This window comes from Manduca sexta, chromosome 21, assembly GCF_014839805.1.
Source record: "Manduca sexta isolate Smith_Timp_Sample1 chromosome 21, JHU_Msex_v1.0, whole genome shotgun sequence".
Classification (NCBI taxonomy): domain Eukaryota; kingdom Metazoa; phylum Arthropoda; class Insecta; order Lepidoptera; family Sphingidae; genus Manduca; species Manduca sexta.
In genome coordinates this window covers 2,351,099-2,368,121 of record NC_051135.1, presented here as the reverse complement: position 1 = coordinate 2,368,121, position 17,023 = coordinate 2,351,099, and the positions used below count along the sequence as shown (strand labels likewise).

The 17,023-nt window shown below is 32.2% G+C and overlaps 1 protein-coding gene across 1 annotated transcript in view; it reads left to right on the top strand.

Moving 5' to 3' along the window:
• The window catches only part of LOC115441263 (homeobox protein abdominal-A homolog), a 47,793-nt gene extending 32,972 nt beyond the window's left edge, over nucleotides 1-14,821 (top strand). The window contains 1 exon segment of the mRNA XM_030165990.2: nucleotides 10,709-14,821. Within this exon segment, the coding sequence (XP_030021850.2) occupies nucleotides 10,709-11,106 (398 nt within the window). The 3' untranslated portion in view covers nucleotides 11,107-14,821.
• The last annotated feature ends 2,202 nt before the right edge of the window (nucleotides 14,822-17,023 follow it).

Genomic DNA, 17,023 nt, shown 5'->3' with positions numbered 1-17,023 from the left:
GCTGTGGCAATTTATAATCCCACTTGTATGATGCCAGCACCATCTATTTAAAGAATTCCATTAATTTCTTCAAAATCCGTTCAGCTTTTTATCGAGTTTACTTCTAACAATCAAACATTTTTACAAACTTTCGAATTTATAATTTTAGTAAGATGGTTGTTTCGGAAATTAACATTCATAATAAATAATATGTGTTTTTAATATTTATATATTATTGAAAAAGAAAATCTTTCAAAAAAGAGAAAATATTCTTTCAATTACTTTGTCATTATTTTTAATTAGAAAATTATTTTAATTAGATCATTTCCGGTAGATTTCTAGAAAGATTCCGTTAACTCTAAATCTATCTAATAAATATAGTCTATAATAGCAGTGCAATTATCTAAACCTCAAAACAATAATTAAAGAAAAAAAGTAAAAAAATTATACCTTCACTAATCGCTTCTACAATTTGTACTTGCAAATGGTGAACTATATCAACTCTGTACGATAACAATCAGATGGTAATTTTAAGTCGGTTGAATTATTTAGGTAAAAAACAAAGTGGAAATTATTGCTTTCTGTATAACGCTGATAAACGTCTTATTACCGGGAACATATTGATGTTTGCTAGCATTTTCATTCCCTATTATGGGTGGTAATTTTATCATGTTTACAACATATACAAGGTTGAATATTTATTATACATTTTTCAAAAATTTACTCTATGCGAAATACGTTTTTTTTTATTTCACGCAATAATAAGTTATAAAGCTTTGAAATTTAGTAGAAGGGCTAGCTGTTAAATAAGAGTAATAGCAAACTGTGACGTCACATATTGTCACCGGATATAATGCTGCATGCGTGTAAAAGAGATAGCCCGATAACTCCACCACGGCCTCACTTTTATTCACATCAATTTTAAATACGAATAACAGCTTTATATTTCAACCGATTTTGATGCCGATTTTACAGATGGAATTTTTTTCGTATTATTTTCAGTTACATATAAAACAAGGCAGAAAATTGAGCATAGGAAATTACCCCAATGATTAACTAACACCAAGAGATGTTAGATTATTTTACTATTTAACCAACTAAGCAACCGCCAATCTATCGTAGACAATCTACGATAGCAAAAAACGATTCTCATCCGTGATGTGTGTTTGTTGTGTGAACTTATATCATAGGTCGGTAAATGGTGTGACGTTTTCAACATGGCTTTGTAATAATATTCAAAAAGAAAAATACAAAATGTAATTTTATATACTGTCGAGCTGCAATCAAACTCGAAAGGTTTCCGTGAATTAGATGACACATTTTGATACGTACGATAAGAGTGGGTACTCCGCGGGGTGTGGTCTTTCCCTTGTAAGCGTATAATACGATAGATGCGGGTTAACGGTAGATCATAGCTAATAGAGAGCAATTAACTGGTTAACAAAAACCTTTGAAACCTCTGACTTTATTTCTCAAAGTTAATGTTCTATGAGCTCATTGGAAGTTGTGATCGCTTATAATTAGGTGATATCTATATTCATCAGCCTTATGATGTAAAAAATAAGAACTACTTGAACGTTTTTGTAGCTCTTAATTCATTGGAAAATGTAATAAAGTTCTAATGTTTATTATATCGATCTCGAAATATTTTTTCCGTCAAATATGTATAGAGAATAGCTACTGCAAACTAAATATATATCTATTTATATAGGTATACAAAATAATTAAAATTAAATTATAAAAAATACTAATTATCAAACTGTTATTTCTTGCGATCTAACTAAAATTTTCTCATCAATAACTTTTAAAAATGTGTAATTGTTATTATTTAAAAAAAACAGAATTATAAGGATTTTAATTAGTATAATTCAAAAGAAGAATAAAATAATCAATTATGTTTATTAGCTTTAGAGCAAAATTATCTTATTATGATAAAAAAAGTCTTATAATTTTATTAATATCCAATACGCTCAATAGTTTGTTCTTATCTCAATTTTAATCAATTTGTAAGTATTTTCATAGTAAGTACCTATGTAAGGTATTGCAATTCGTTGAAACGGTAAAATATTATGTTGTACATAACATAATATATTATTTAACATCGAAATTTGCTACCATGTTTTATCAAATAAATTGATTTAATTGAATTTCGAATCATATAAATAGCATTTGCTCACGACTCTTTCCTTTTCCAAGAATTTGATTGGAGTAAAATCTGTAATTCTTGTATAAAAAATATTTCCTTTAGAAATCACGCATTTGTCTAGACTAAAACATAGTCTGTGTTATCTACCTCTGACAAAATCCTAATCAATCCACTGACCTGTGCTGCATAAGGCAGACAAAGATTTACTATTATTAGGAATTTTCCTTTTAATTCAAAACAAATAAATTTCCTATTTCGAAATATTCCAAAGGGAATTAATTTACGCAGAATTTATAAACCCAATATGCTTGCTCTGTAATAAATAGCTTCGTTGCTAATTCAAATTAAATTATTTTATAAACAACTTAAAAGCCCCTAGTCGAAGTGGGCCATGGCTGTAAAACTAGCGACCGGCAATCGATTATTGTAATAAATTTAATATTTGATCCAAAAAATTTTGGTACCCGATACTTGGGTAAGAGGGACTCGTAGATCTTACTTGTCAGTTTATTACATTACCAGAATTCCTTAAGTGCCTAAATTTTACTTATTAACATGCAATCTTAACTCTTATATTTTAAAACCCAAATTCCTGTGACACATAAAATCGAATACCAAAACTCGACAGCCCTACACCGAGGGGAGTGTACTGGGCGTTGACCTCGCTTTAAATCAGGTTGTCTGCGGTTGTTAGTCCGTTTGTGTGTTCGCATGCGCTCTGCATTGCAGCTGCATCCCATTGTACTTGCACAAATGAATGTCAAGTCCCAGTGTTAATAATATGAATAAAATGCCTCTAGTGATGACGTAACACAACTACGTGTTTATTATCTTAAATAAAACAACAGACCATGTGTTGTTATAAGTGTTTTCTACTCTATGTTAAGTCATAAAGATGACTTAGAGCAGATTTTTCAATTGTCAGGTAAAAATCCGTGAAATAAATTATAACCTCAACATAAACGGAGATAATTGAATATATCTATTCACTCAAATGACCTTTTTAATATGTTCGTGTTGCATTTTATATCACGAATAATATTTATCTAATAATATTCCTTGCAATGTAACAAAATTATCAAATTTTTAAATAGGTATGAGCAATTTGTAATGACGTTTCGCGGCATCTGCTATGATTTATAATTATTATAATATTCTATTGATTACTGCACTAACAGATGTGAACATAAATGCAAGTAATATGTTCATACACATCTATGACTGGATAAAGATAAGCATTTAATTAAATGATCGTTAAGTAGCTGGATATCATATCAACGGTTATAATCTCAATTTATTGAATTTAATCCGGCATTTGTAGAGAATATTCTAGATGAAAACTTAAAAGAGATTATAATTTTTTCTAATCCTCATAAGATGTATCTTATTCAAAATAATAACAAATAGGTATATATAATACTTAATAGAGAAATTTATATGAAATACAACTATTCAAACTATTAGTTACGTAGAAAATAAGTCCAATATAGGTGTGGTTATCTCATTGGGTACTATCCACAACTAACAAAACTAGTGGCATAATAATGTATTATCAGAAAACGTATAGAATTACAATTCAGCTTTCCAATTGTTGTTTAGAATTCCAAAGATTTTGAACCAATGGGTCTATACCCGCGTGTTTGAACTATGCGGGCTAGCTGTCCGAATATATTTTCATAATTATAACACAGGAAAAAAATTATCTCATCAAGTATTGTCCTTTTAACACCTAATAGTCGAACTGAGATCATAACTCGATATCAAGGCTATTTACTTTCATTTTTTTTTATCACTTCAAAAATAAATAATATTTTAATAAAGCCCCTGGGGCTAAATGTTTTTGATATTTAAATTTCAAAGTTCACAGTTTAAATAAGGGAAAGTGCGCATGCAAAATATTCAACCACATTGTTGCAAATAAAACATATGCGGTTTATAACTTAACCTTTATAATTATGCAAATGTATACCCGTTTAACAGGTACCTAATCGCTTGCGAAACAGTAGGCATACGATACATGATATCTAAATAATGTGAAACTGCGGAATAAATATAGCTATATAACTGTATACGCCACCCAAAGATTGCAAATTAAGGATACGTGAACTTTTTGTATGTGAAAATACGTTTTGGAAGCGATTTTGAGATCAGTCATTTTGTAAATTTTTTGAAGTCGGTAAATAATAAGGAATTTTTGTTTAATATCATCGTTTACGGACTTCAATAAATCAATAGCTTAAATACAATACTAAGATAAAAAAATATGGACTAAAATTATATCCTTTACCTCACAAAGACTTAAGCATCTACGATGTTGTTTTATACATACATTTTGTTGATAAATTGATTTGATTAATATTATATGAAATAGTATTCAAAATTGCTCAACTCTGAATAAACATATGCTAAAAATAAAATGACCAACTAGGCTATCGCCGCTTTTAATTTTATAAAAGCGGCGATAGCCTAGTTGGCACACACCTCTGACTTTTCTAAAAAATCATGTGTGTATTCTTCGTGAATTTATCGTTCGCTTTAACGGTGAAGGAAAACATCGTGAGGAAACCTGCACATCTGAGAAGTTCTCTATAGGATTTTCGAAGGTGTGTGAAGTCTACCAATCAGCGTGGTGGACTAAAGCCTAATCCCTCTCAGTAGTAGAGGAGGCCCGTGCTCAGCAGTGGGCGAGTATATAATACAGGGCTGATATAATTATTATTATTAAAATTAAAAGCACATTCTTATTTTATTTTGATCAGTACAAATATAGCGTACTTAGAGCATTTAATGGGTCTTAAGTGTCGTTCTATGACAAAAAACATAAACTTAAGTATCTGCAGACCTTTAATTTCAACAATTCATAATCTAATTTAATTACAGTAGTTATACACATATCGTATTAGCAAGTTTGCCGTCGACACGCCCGCCTATTTGCTTTTAATTAAAACAAATTTATTGGAAAATTATATTAAATAGATAATTTTTGAAAGACCAAATCTAAATAAGAGATAAAATCACCTAGTTTTCGTTGCGGCATTTTAAAAGCAGATAGACTTTGATGTAAATTAAGCTATTACAGAGAAATAAATATGCGAACATGTAAATTCTAAGCAGTTAAGACAACGTTGTACAATTGTGCAAGTAATTACTTGTTTACTTTATATCTGTTTTATATTGATCTTATATACCCAATACCCACGTACAGGATAATATTTATGTCGCTGATTTAAACTGTAGACCACACTACAAGCCGATGTATGTTGATTATTAACATTCTTACTGTTAACATCAATTATATTGAGCTTAACTGTGGTATCCAGATCTTAGCATCTAAATAAGCTTACAAATCACATCACTCAAAGTAAATACCCATGCGCAATCTTGCCAAAGGATTTGAATCATAAAAAACATATAACTGCATACAATAAATAACATTAGAAAGCGTGTTCAGTAAATGTACGGGATGAATAAATCGTGACGTCACCGAGGCGTGCCATCCCTGGATCAAAGATCGTTTCGCTTCATCTCACTAGTCGAGAACTACGGATATATGGTTGACACTTGGATTATAATATTTTTTATTTAATATTTTCGTGCAGTTTCCGTTTGAGACATATCATTGTTAATGAGACGTGTGTTTGTATTTTGTTTTAAAAATTGATTATTTTTATCGATGCCAGGGATAGTGAAATAGACTACCAAAATGTACATTGCGGTTCACTCTATAGTAAGAACACATATCTGACTTTTCAAATACTTAAAATTAAGATTGCTTATTAGAAAACCATTATTAACTGCGAGCTTTGCTTAATATTATGTCGAGTCTCGAAACGCAAAAAAGGAGAAACCAATACACGGTTAGTGTATAACTAATCATGAAGAGTTCTCATACACAGGCATTTTATCTCCGAGGTAGGCAGAGGGGCAAATGGTACACCTTTCGCTGTGCGTATTCCGTCCCATGATGTGATAGTGAGCCGAGCTTATCGTGGTACCGGCGGGAGTAATATTATGTATTGTAACAAAAATATTGATATAAAGAAATTTCCAGAATATCTACAAGTAACTTCATATTACTTAGTTTCAATAAGACTAACAAAAGTATAAAACGTGATAGATCATAAGAATAAAGTTATGTCTTACATCTTAAACCAAACACTATTCACAAGAACTATTTCTGTTGACAAAAAATTTGGCAGCGAGAAAGTTATAGCTTGCCAAATTTCGAAAGGTCACCTAATTTGTCTGCGAGTTGTCATTTTATTATTAAACTAGCATTTTCTCGTGACCGTGCATATATTTATTGTGACCATAATTAAAATAAAAATATACGCTTGTCCATATTAATTTGATGATTAAAAATATACGTCTTATTATAATGATATATTTTTGCAATTTTTTATTATTTATATCAATAATTATGTTTTGTTAATTAAAATCAAAAAACATAAGGTATCAAACTTTCTAATAAATTCGTTCATCCATGACAACATTTACATTTAATAGTAAATGAACTTCTGACCTATGCGACGTTACGAAGGACCGCTTTCGAATCGAGTGACAACCTTACCATGAGGCAATGTCCTGCCAACCGGAGCACAGAACAACATTGTGATGATTTAGCAGGCGCTCGTAATGAGCAAAAATAGTCCTTTCCGACACGAACAAGCTTGAAATATTAGTTTTTGTGCTCAACAACGCTAACAATCCTAATGTGCTTATGCTCTTATAACAAGTCATCCTATATGCACTAATAAACGTCTATTTATGTGTTTATCTGAATTCCATCGATATCTTACTCATTCAAAACATTTTTGGTATCTATTAACAACGCAATTGCTACTATCTCTAAATGGCTACGCGTGCCAGTTTTAGAAGCTTTACAACCCGTTAAATAACACGCAAATTTCGAGATAATCGGCAATAAACGAAAAACAAGCGCCCGTCGATGAATCACGGTCGAAAAAAATGTTCAACTCCTATTCTGATTACAAACACGTTAAATAATTAAAATAATTGCCTGTAAAGCCACGGGGCCCCGTAGCACTGAATAATTACTTAAGCGTGTTCCACATTAATTCGTACCGAAACAAAACAATTTTAATATGCGGATTACAGATTTCTTACATTAATGCGCGTGCGTGCTATATCATAATTTTGACGTGGAAGCGTCGCTTTACGCTGATTACATGAAAAATTACAGTATTTCCCATACTAGCAGTACCGGCGTGGTTATTATAGACGCTATCGTACCGATTATTAACTGTACGATTTCATCAGATGTTTTCGAATGGGCAGGAAACTACTCATAAATTGCAAATGTCAAACAAGATGGAAAAAATAGCGTTGGGCGATGAATTTCGACTGGACTATTTAAAGATGGCGTCCCGAAGTTTGCCGGGTGTTTACGATGTCTCGCGAATTACGAGCTAATAAAATGCGGTGTCACTAAAACGCCGCTATAGCCCTTAAGAGCATTTAATGCTGGTTTAATTGATATTGATTGTGCATAATACGAAACTATAGATAATTACGTTATCGATTTTTATAGAGTGCTCAATCGATTACCATATTATCTCGGTTCATTGTAAATATACTCCATCTTAACTTTGTTGTACTATTAAAGCGTTTTGATAGAGGTCATTTGTTATAATATAAATATAAATAACGTATGTAAAAAATAGTTCTAGAGATACTTAATGTACTCTTTAACCAAATAATATTATATAGCTTGAATTTAATTTATACATAATTAAGTGGTGAAGATTATATTACAACAAAATCGCATTTACATCGAATATTGAAATAACAAAAATAAACACATTTTGCAACGGACAAATAATAACTCAGCCTTGTAACTGCATCCAGCCCACAAATCTCCTCGACTGACCAAGCCCCTTGTTCCATAAATAACCAACTTACTGGACAAAATTCTGTTATAATTCACAATCAGACCTTTAATATTACAATCCAGCGGGTAAGCATTAATCAAATATGTAAAACTGGTTTGTACAAAGGCGGGCAAGTTAAATAAAATAATAAATAAGCCGCAGCATTCCTTGAGATTTATTTCGGAGAAAAAACCGAGCCGGGTAAGAGCCGGGTCGTGTCGCAGTATGTTTATAGTCATGCCGGTGTCGCCTCACAATGTACGACTCTAATTAATGCCGCGCCCTTGCTGGCTGATATATATTGTGTATGGCCAGTTTCTCTTAAAAGGGTTTTCTTTTTCTAACGCCTGAGATACGGCCCACTTTAAACTTGAATACACCGTTCGAATATGTTATCAGATTAAACGTCAATTACGGGAAAACAATGCAAATGAAGGTGATCTATTGTATCCTGTTTACTACGATCTTTATCGAATCATGGGAAATGTTTAGCGGTTGAGAGAGTTGCAGGTATAGTCAAGCTTACCTCAAATAATAATGGATGCCAGCTGACGGGAGGTGCCATAATGTCCGTTGTCATAGCAACTATGCGAAGGGTGGCCAACCTGCTTCGAAATATCAACGACCCCAACAAAAAATGGTTAGACGATATTGCGGTGTCACTGTGATTTTAGACTTTGCACTGCAGAACGGAAAGTCCTCTTTCACGTGTCATCAAATGTCACTTACGACTTTTCACTTTGATAACGTTGTTGGGATGCGTGTATTGTGTTTCGGGTTCCATCTTTACTTTTTAAAATTAGAATGGGTATCACTGTCCCTGTCGAGTGCATCAGCGTTATACATCCATCCTTGTCTAACCGCATGTATAATTATCCCATTGTCTGGTTATGACATTTTAAACAGTTTAAAAATTTTGTTGAAACAAGCGCGAACCATAAATGTTATTGCGGCGGTAAAAAGGCAGTTTGGGTAATTTATTGCTCATGTAAATGTTGCATCTGGCTTTCGTACGAATCACGTGATTTATACGCGGCATATTTTTTTACTTTGTAAGGAACTTGTATGAATAAAAAAGGAGTAAGATGTACGAACTCGAGGGCTTAATTGAACTAAATATTTTAATAGGTGAGTTCAAAATGAAGGTGTTCTTCGAATCAAAACTTGAATCTCGCCTTATCCTATTTACACCTACAGAGATTTTAAAATTTACATTTCGTTTATTATTGGTTAGTGTTTTAATTAACGGAATACGTGATGTTATCGAAGTTACAAACAAAAGCTAGTGTAGAACGTCACAAAAGTAACGTGTTTTGATATCTTTATTATAAATGCTAAGTTAATAACTGCGCTGTATACACGTCGTAAAACATAGTCATGTCTAATTAATTATACAATTTATTAAAATACAATGGCTTATTTAATAAACATAATAAAACAATGTCTGCACATTGAAGAAACGAATTGAGATTTTTAGATATTATAGTATTCAAATTGTACTCATCGTGACTATTTATTGTGAGTTTATTAAAGCAAAAACACAGATATTTAGTATCGTAAATAATAAACACGAAAAATTTATTTAAAACAAATTTCAGCGGAGAATAATTAACAGTAAAATAATATGGTAATATTCAAATTAAAATGTATAAAGACATAAGCAACGTCACTTGAAAAATAGATTTTTAATCTACACAAAACAAAACGAAACAGATCCCCGCCAGTTTACTTTTAATATTCTAATCTAAACGTTCACTTGCTCAAACGACAATCCCTTAGTATCCGGTACATCAATTAAAATAACCCATTAGCGGTATCAGTAAGTTTTCGACCGTCAGGTAGAGTCCAGCCTACACGGTCAACATTCCGAACCACTCCGTTGGTCCGCTATCAATTTTATACGCGATGGGAAGGCTATTTATCTTACCTTATTTATTGGCTGACTCGAAAACCAGTTTGAGACTCGATCGCTGAGACTCAGCATTTACCTGTATGTATCGGTATACATAGATATGAGAAAACAGCGGCGCATTCAATCCTTATTCAGTGTTAAATGAAGCGTTAAAATTGTTTTACGTATGAGATTTAAAGGGTGAACTTTCACGAATTCTAAGAAAACTTCACTGTGACAAAAATAATAGGGATACCTTACAAAGCATTAGAAAGTTGCGCAACCCTTCTTTACGCGTCCCTGAGTTTTTTGTAGCGATTTCTTTTAAAAAGGACACTATTCTTCGCGGACCGTTTGGCTCTAACCCTTTCCGTTACTCTGAAGATATTGTTTCTGCTTATTTGTATTGCGAAGGTACGGGCTTGCGTCCAAGCTGACCCATCCTTATTGCTGTACGGTTTAAATTCTCGCGTCTCGCAGGGCGTAGCGTTTAACAATTAATCTACTTTGAGGTTGGTCGGTAGCGGATAACTCTGAAATTAACTTTACTGCCGCAATAAAATATTAATGAGCCATTAAAATCTAAAATGGCATAAAAGTGAAATTTAATGGGTTTCTCTCGAAGCCTTTTGCGAATCCGAGCAGCGGGTTTGTGATATACGATGCAATAAATTGATTTAACATCCTTATGTAACCGTTACTTGTAAATGTATTGCGAATTTTTTTGATAGTATCAATTATTTTTTCCATTTTATTTTTTATGAATATACAATTTAAACTTACTGGTGTCTTTTCTTCCAGGTCCTAACGGATGCCCGAGGAGGCGGGGGCGGCAAACCTACACAAGGTTCCAAACTCTAGAGCTCGAGAAGGAATTCCACTTCAACCACTATCTGACACGCCGGCGCAGGATAGAGATCGCACATGCCCTCTGTCTCACAGAGCGGCAGATCAAAATTTGGTTCCAGAATCGGCGCATGAAGTTAAAGAAGGAACTGCGCGCCGTCAAGGAGATAAACGAGCAAGCGCGCAGAGAGCGGGAAGAGCAAGACAGAATGAAACAACAACAGCAAGAGAAGCAGGCCAAGCTCGAGGGGCAACACCACGGGCACCACGTGACCCACCACCACGACCCGATGAAAATGCCCATCGATAAGGGCTCCAACGACCTCCTCAAAGTGAACAAGGTCCCCACGTAAGGTGTCCGCGACACCGAATAGGAAATCATGACTGATTCTGTATCATATAGTGTGAAATGTATGGAAGTGTTGCGTCCAGAAGGACCTGCGGGCGTTAGTCGATTCGTATCCATTAGTTTTATGTTTTGCGGCTGATCAGAAGTGTCTCGTTGTGGAGGCGTCTCGTGACTATTATTTTATAATGTTCCTTTAGTGCGAAGGACTTGCCTCGGTGTCGTTCGCTGGGTGGACAGGCTGGTGATGTGCTTTAAGCATTTATTTTGTTGCCATAACCACACCTTGTATTGCAATAATATTTTACTAAAATTTACAAAGGGCGTTAGATTCGCTCAAGATTTACATAAGGAGCCAGAGTGAATTCGGTATTGTTAGTTAAGATTTTAAATCTGTGAATCTCATAGTATTTATTGCTACCACTTAATGTAATCCATTATGTTATATTTTTTTATTGATAAATATTATATTATGTACATTTTGATGTATATTTTATTATTTGTCCGCTGTTAGCGGGCTAGTTATGTTTTGAAGGTCACATTTTTTTATGATTGTAAAATTTGTTGTATTTTATCAGTTGATTTCAAAAGATTTACTTTTATTTTTTGACCAGATTGTGATTCAATTCAGTAGTTTAAGTCCGTAAATTGTTGTTTCATTTGAACACATTGCGATAGTATAATTATCGACAAATTGATAAATACATAGCAAATTTGATATAAGAATTTGAAACTATGTTAAAAACAATATACGTATGGAAGTACAATTGGAAATAGGTTTTCGTCGTAATGAGTGTTGCGTTTTATATTTTCTGTCTCGGGAATGAATAGCTAAGATAAGACCGTATTTTTTGATAATTCTAGTTAAAACACCATGTCCATGTTTAATGAAACAGATATCGAACAATATGAACAAAATTATTGGTGGGAAAGGCGCAAACCGTGTGTTGTCCCGTGTTAGCGCCCGAGTCATCTGATGTTCAAAATTATATACGTAACGATGATACATATAATAAATTACAATAATGTGACTAAATATAAATTTTACACGTAATATTAAAAGTTGAGTAGTGTAAGTGTATTATAAATAGGTAAATAGGTTCGACTTTGTATGAAGTATTGCTAAGACTTAGGTACCTATAACATGCTGGTGTGAAGCGAGCAGTGGTCACACGCTATTTTATTAGGTCGAGAAAGTCGATGTCGCAAGTTCCTCATTTCAACGAACTTAAAAATATAAAAAAAAAATGTTCGTTAAAAACGCGACTTCTCGGGTCCGGACGACGGAATTATGTTTCCTGCAATTTTTACGTTGCCATATGCACATTTGAATTTACCGGTTCACTTATTTCACACATAAAATGTCTACGTCGTAAGCAGGCATCGTATAACTCCAAAAAGGCAGTTTTGTGCTTGCGCTTATTAACACCTGGTTGAGTACAGAGTGTATTTAACACGTCATAAACCTTTGTATCCGCTTTCGATTCCGTCTTGTGCCAAAAATACGTGTACTATTAAAATACTTTAATTGTTTAAAACTTCGCTTACTTCTGCTCCATTCACTATTCCGTTTCGTTGCTACTCTTATACGTAACCTGAGCAAAAGTTAGAAATTTAAAATTAGTGTTTATAGTCACCATTATACGTAAATTAATGTCAGGGTAGAATTTAAAACGGTAAATTAATAATTATCTGTACTAAATATTGAAGTCTCCGCTTGATTTTTATAAATCTTCTCTTGATATCTGTCCACTGTGTTATTTGGAATATTGTATATCTGGTAGCTGTGTAAAGGTAATCAGAAATTAATGTCGTGATATCATTAGGGGTCGGATTAAGTCTTCGGTAGATTAATCATTCAGTATCATAATCATGTTTCAGTATAATAAATGTGAATCTCTTCAGATCAAAATGAAGTGATTGACTATTGAAATGTCACATTTGACACTTTGAGGACTCATTTTTTTATATAATTAAAGATCAAGTTAAGACACATCGGCCTTAAATATGGAGATTATTCAAACTATCACCATGATGGCATGACTACATGAATATGAACTTCTTTTAGAAACTTGTTTTCTAATTTGATCAATATCGTAATATTTTTGGCGTGTCATTCATTTACACAGTGAATATACATTATGTACGAGATTATGAACAGTTTCCCTGCCTTTGTACAACGTGTGCAATACAACATTTTATATAAACGCGCCATAATCGATGTCTAAGATTACATAAAGAATAAGGTTGTCGTTAGTTATAACTTTATCCCATCTTATTTTAAAAATCGAGAATGAAAATCGAACACAATGTACTTAAGTAACTTCGTTATAAGTAGGCTTTATAAATTATAAAATGCATAGTTATTAATATATGGTAGAAACTTGTAATAAAATGTAAGCGTGGAACCGACGGTTAGTATTTTGAATGATAAAACAAAAACGCTTAAAATTATTTAGTATCGTTCGTAGAAGTTAATCATCGTTGGTAATGAAAATACAGCGGGGAATTTGAAAGATGCTTCTATGTCGGAACGTATGTGCACACTGGATTCGCAATACTGTTGGATATTAATACATTACACAATGTGTGTATACGAATTAAATTGTTATTTCTTGCATTTGAATATTAGATACTTGTTTCGAATACGTTGCATTTTACGCTTTTGTTCATGGGAATGTGCAAATTAAAAACCGTTCGCGTACTGTTTACCCGTTGCTAGCTTCGTCATAACTATCCATTAAGTTTCGTCTTTAACAATAGGTAAATCTATGTAACATAGTAACGATATGTGTGTAGGTATGTACGTCCGTTGATTTATGTCGGGTTCTCTTTATTGTTTCTGCCTCGTAAAGAACTGCAATTCATGTGAAACAATGAGCAATTTGGTAAATAGATTATATACGTCCTCCATCCATAATGCTGTCTTGCCATACTGCTAGTGTTTTTAGATTAGGTATATTTACGTACCTAACTGATTATATATCGTAATTAATTAACAATTATTGGAATTGTTGTAACATCATTTTTTGTTTAAAAACTATTCAAAATATTCCGTTTTGATATTTCTGTTGTATTAAGTTTATTTGTTGCGTTATCGACGTTATAGTATTGTATATCATTTTCGATGTTTAACTTTAATTACTGTAACAAGACTTCCGTTCTATTTGTTATTACGCAGAATAATCGATCAATTTTATCTTTAATATAAATGTAGCTATGTATCTATGTATGTATATCTATATTTTTGAATATAGTAATTAAAATTGTCTTAAAATTAAGTAAGTGTAAATAGTCGTGAAAGTTTTATGTGGCGCATTATTTTTTTGTTTATATTTTTTTTTGTTTTATGTTACGTATTTATGTATTGAGTTGTGACGTCGGCCCGGAAGGCTTGCCCACGTTAATTAGACACTTCGCAAGTATAACAATCCGAAGATTGATTATTGAACGTAGAGTTCAATATAGGAAAGGTTGTGAACGGAACCTTAAATTTCTATATTAGCGGTGTATGCATCTTTTCCTTAGTATTGTTCCATATTGTTCTAATACTACATCTGCAATAATAATTATCGTGGTCAAGCAGCAAACATCGGGTTGCGACGCGCAATGACTGTGTCGTGGTATATAAGCAAATAGTTGGGTGATTGTATATGAAGCCCGCATTCAATATTGTAATATTAATTTCAAAAATTCAAGAGAATAAAGAGTTAATAAAATAACTGCTATTTAATTTTATGTTGTTTTAGATTTACCTAAACCACACAAATAATTAAAATCTGGAGTTTTAAATGATTTCTCTTGGTAATTTCGCGTCTGATAAATAATTGGGTATTTCCTATACGTAAATTGCCTATACAGTAAATATTTCGACGAACTAAAGTATAAATGACTCATTCCGATTGTCACTGGTGGAACTTATAATTCAGAAATATTTAGACACACATAACCGCTCTCGTTCTACTACGACACTAATAAAAGTCTGGCGGTCGAAATTAACGCGATTTATTACCTCAACCAAACATTTTCACACATTTATTTTTGTATCAGATAGTTACGGGACTCTCTTTGGTTTGTCAACGTGGTGAACTATTTCGATAGCGCGTAGTTTAGTTTTTTTTTTATTTAAATATAATTCGTAAGCTTGTGCGCAATTAACTCGGATGAATTGGTGGTTTCTACTTGCGTGACCTATCATGGAAGACATTTATTATTTTAATTCGCAAAAGCAATACGAGTATATACACATCGATTTATATATATACTACGTACATATACATTTTTGGAAAAAGCAATAAAACCAAAAAGGAAAGTATCAAGTATTTATTTCCCGAAAGACTATTGTATTTACTATTTTTCGGGATTATTTGCGTGAGTGTTTAAAGTTTTATATCTAATTGGTTTAGTCATTAAAAAATCTTCATAAACCTTAACATTCAACTCTCAGATTGATAATTATTATTAGTTAACCGAAATGTTATTGACATGGATTTTGGTAACTACATTGGCCTTCCAAAACATTATTAAAGTCAGGCAAGACATATTTAAATAATTTTGAGTAATTTTTTAATACGTATATAGTGCTATTTTGAATAAAAGCAACCTTGACATTATTATATCTCACTAATTTAAATCGGAAAAAATATATGTTATAGAAAATGAAACTTGAAATTCTAGGTTCTTTCACGTTTAGCTATAATCGTCTGAGTTTTTTGATTCAAATAAATTACTTACACGGAGTTGCAACTCATTTCGGATATCGCCAGTCCATATTACAAGGTCCTATGTTAATGTTCACTTATGTTACAAAAATGATATAAAAAAAATCATGTTGATAAAAATTTGATAAGGCCGCAATTCATGGTTCCTGCTTTATTTATCTATCAAGTCTTCTGGAAATGTTCACTGAAAAATACTTAGAATCATGTGATATAACATAATATAATTTAATTTAAACATCAAATATAAAGTAGCACCTTGTCATAGTAAGCCAGCGATATGGCAAAAATTAGGTACACTAATATACTACGTAGGTATACTATAGTGCAACTGCGTAAGTTTTCAGAAAAATTGGCGAAAGTTTTTAATAAAGCCCCATAGTAGCTATATAGTAGTAAGTTTAATGAAATTATTCCTTCCAGTTATAGATTTAGTTAATAATTATAATTATATATTTTACAAGTATATTACGTACTTATATTATAATTCGGTTCCCTATCACAATTAGATGTATCAAAATATTTATAGGTAACACTTTAAAATTGAAATAACCTAATAAACGTATGTATGTAATAAAAACCTAATTACACAACCACTCGTTAATTAAAGTACAGTTAAAATAAAGGTGTGAAGACGCCAAATTAATTTCGAGAAATAATTAATTTTGAGATATAATTTCCGACTTCATATTACAGTTTTTAATGTCAATGTGTTTTATGATAAGTACGATCATTAAAGTACGTAAACATATAAAATACTTTAATACATAATTTTACTTTTTTATCAAACACTAACATTAAATAAAAATATGACAAATGTGAATAAGTAAATAATTCTTTAAACTTTAAGTGACAGCTGTCTGGGTTCATTTGAAAATATTAATAAATAATAATAATATCAGCCCTGTATTATATACTTGCCCACTGCTGAGCACGGGCCTCCTCTACTACTGAGAGGGATTAGGCCTTAGTCCATCACGCTGGCCTAGTGCGGATTGGTAGACTTCACACACCTTCGAAATTCCTATAGAGAATTTCTCAGATGTGTAGGTTTCCTCACGATGTTTTCCTTCACTGTTAAAGAAAGAAAGAAAGAAAGAAAGAAAAACGATTTATTAGCCACAGTCGCAACATAAATAAACACAATAATAATAATATAATAAAAATAACACAATAAACGTTAATTACAAATAATAATAAAAAAAC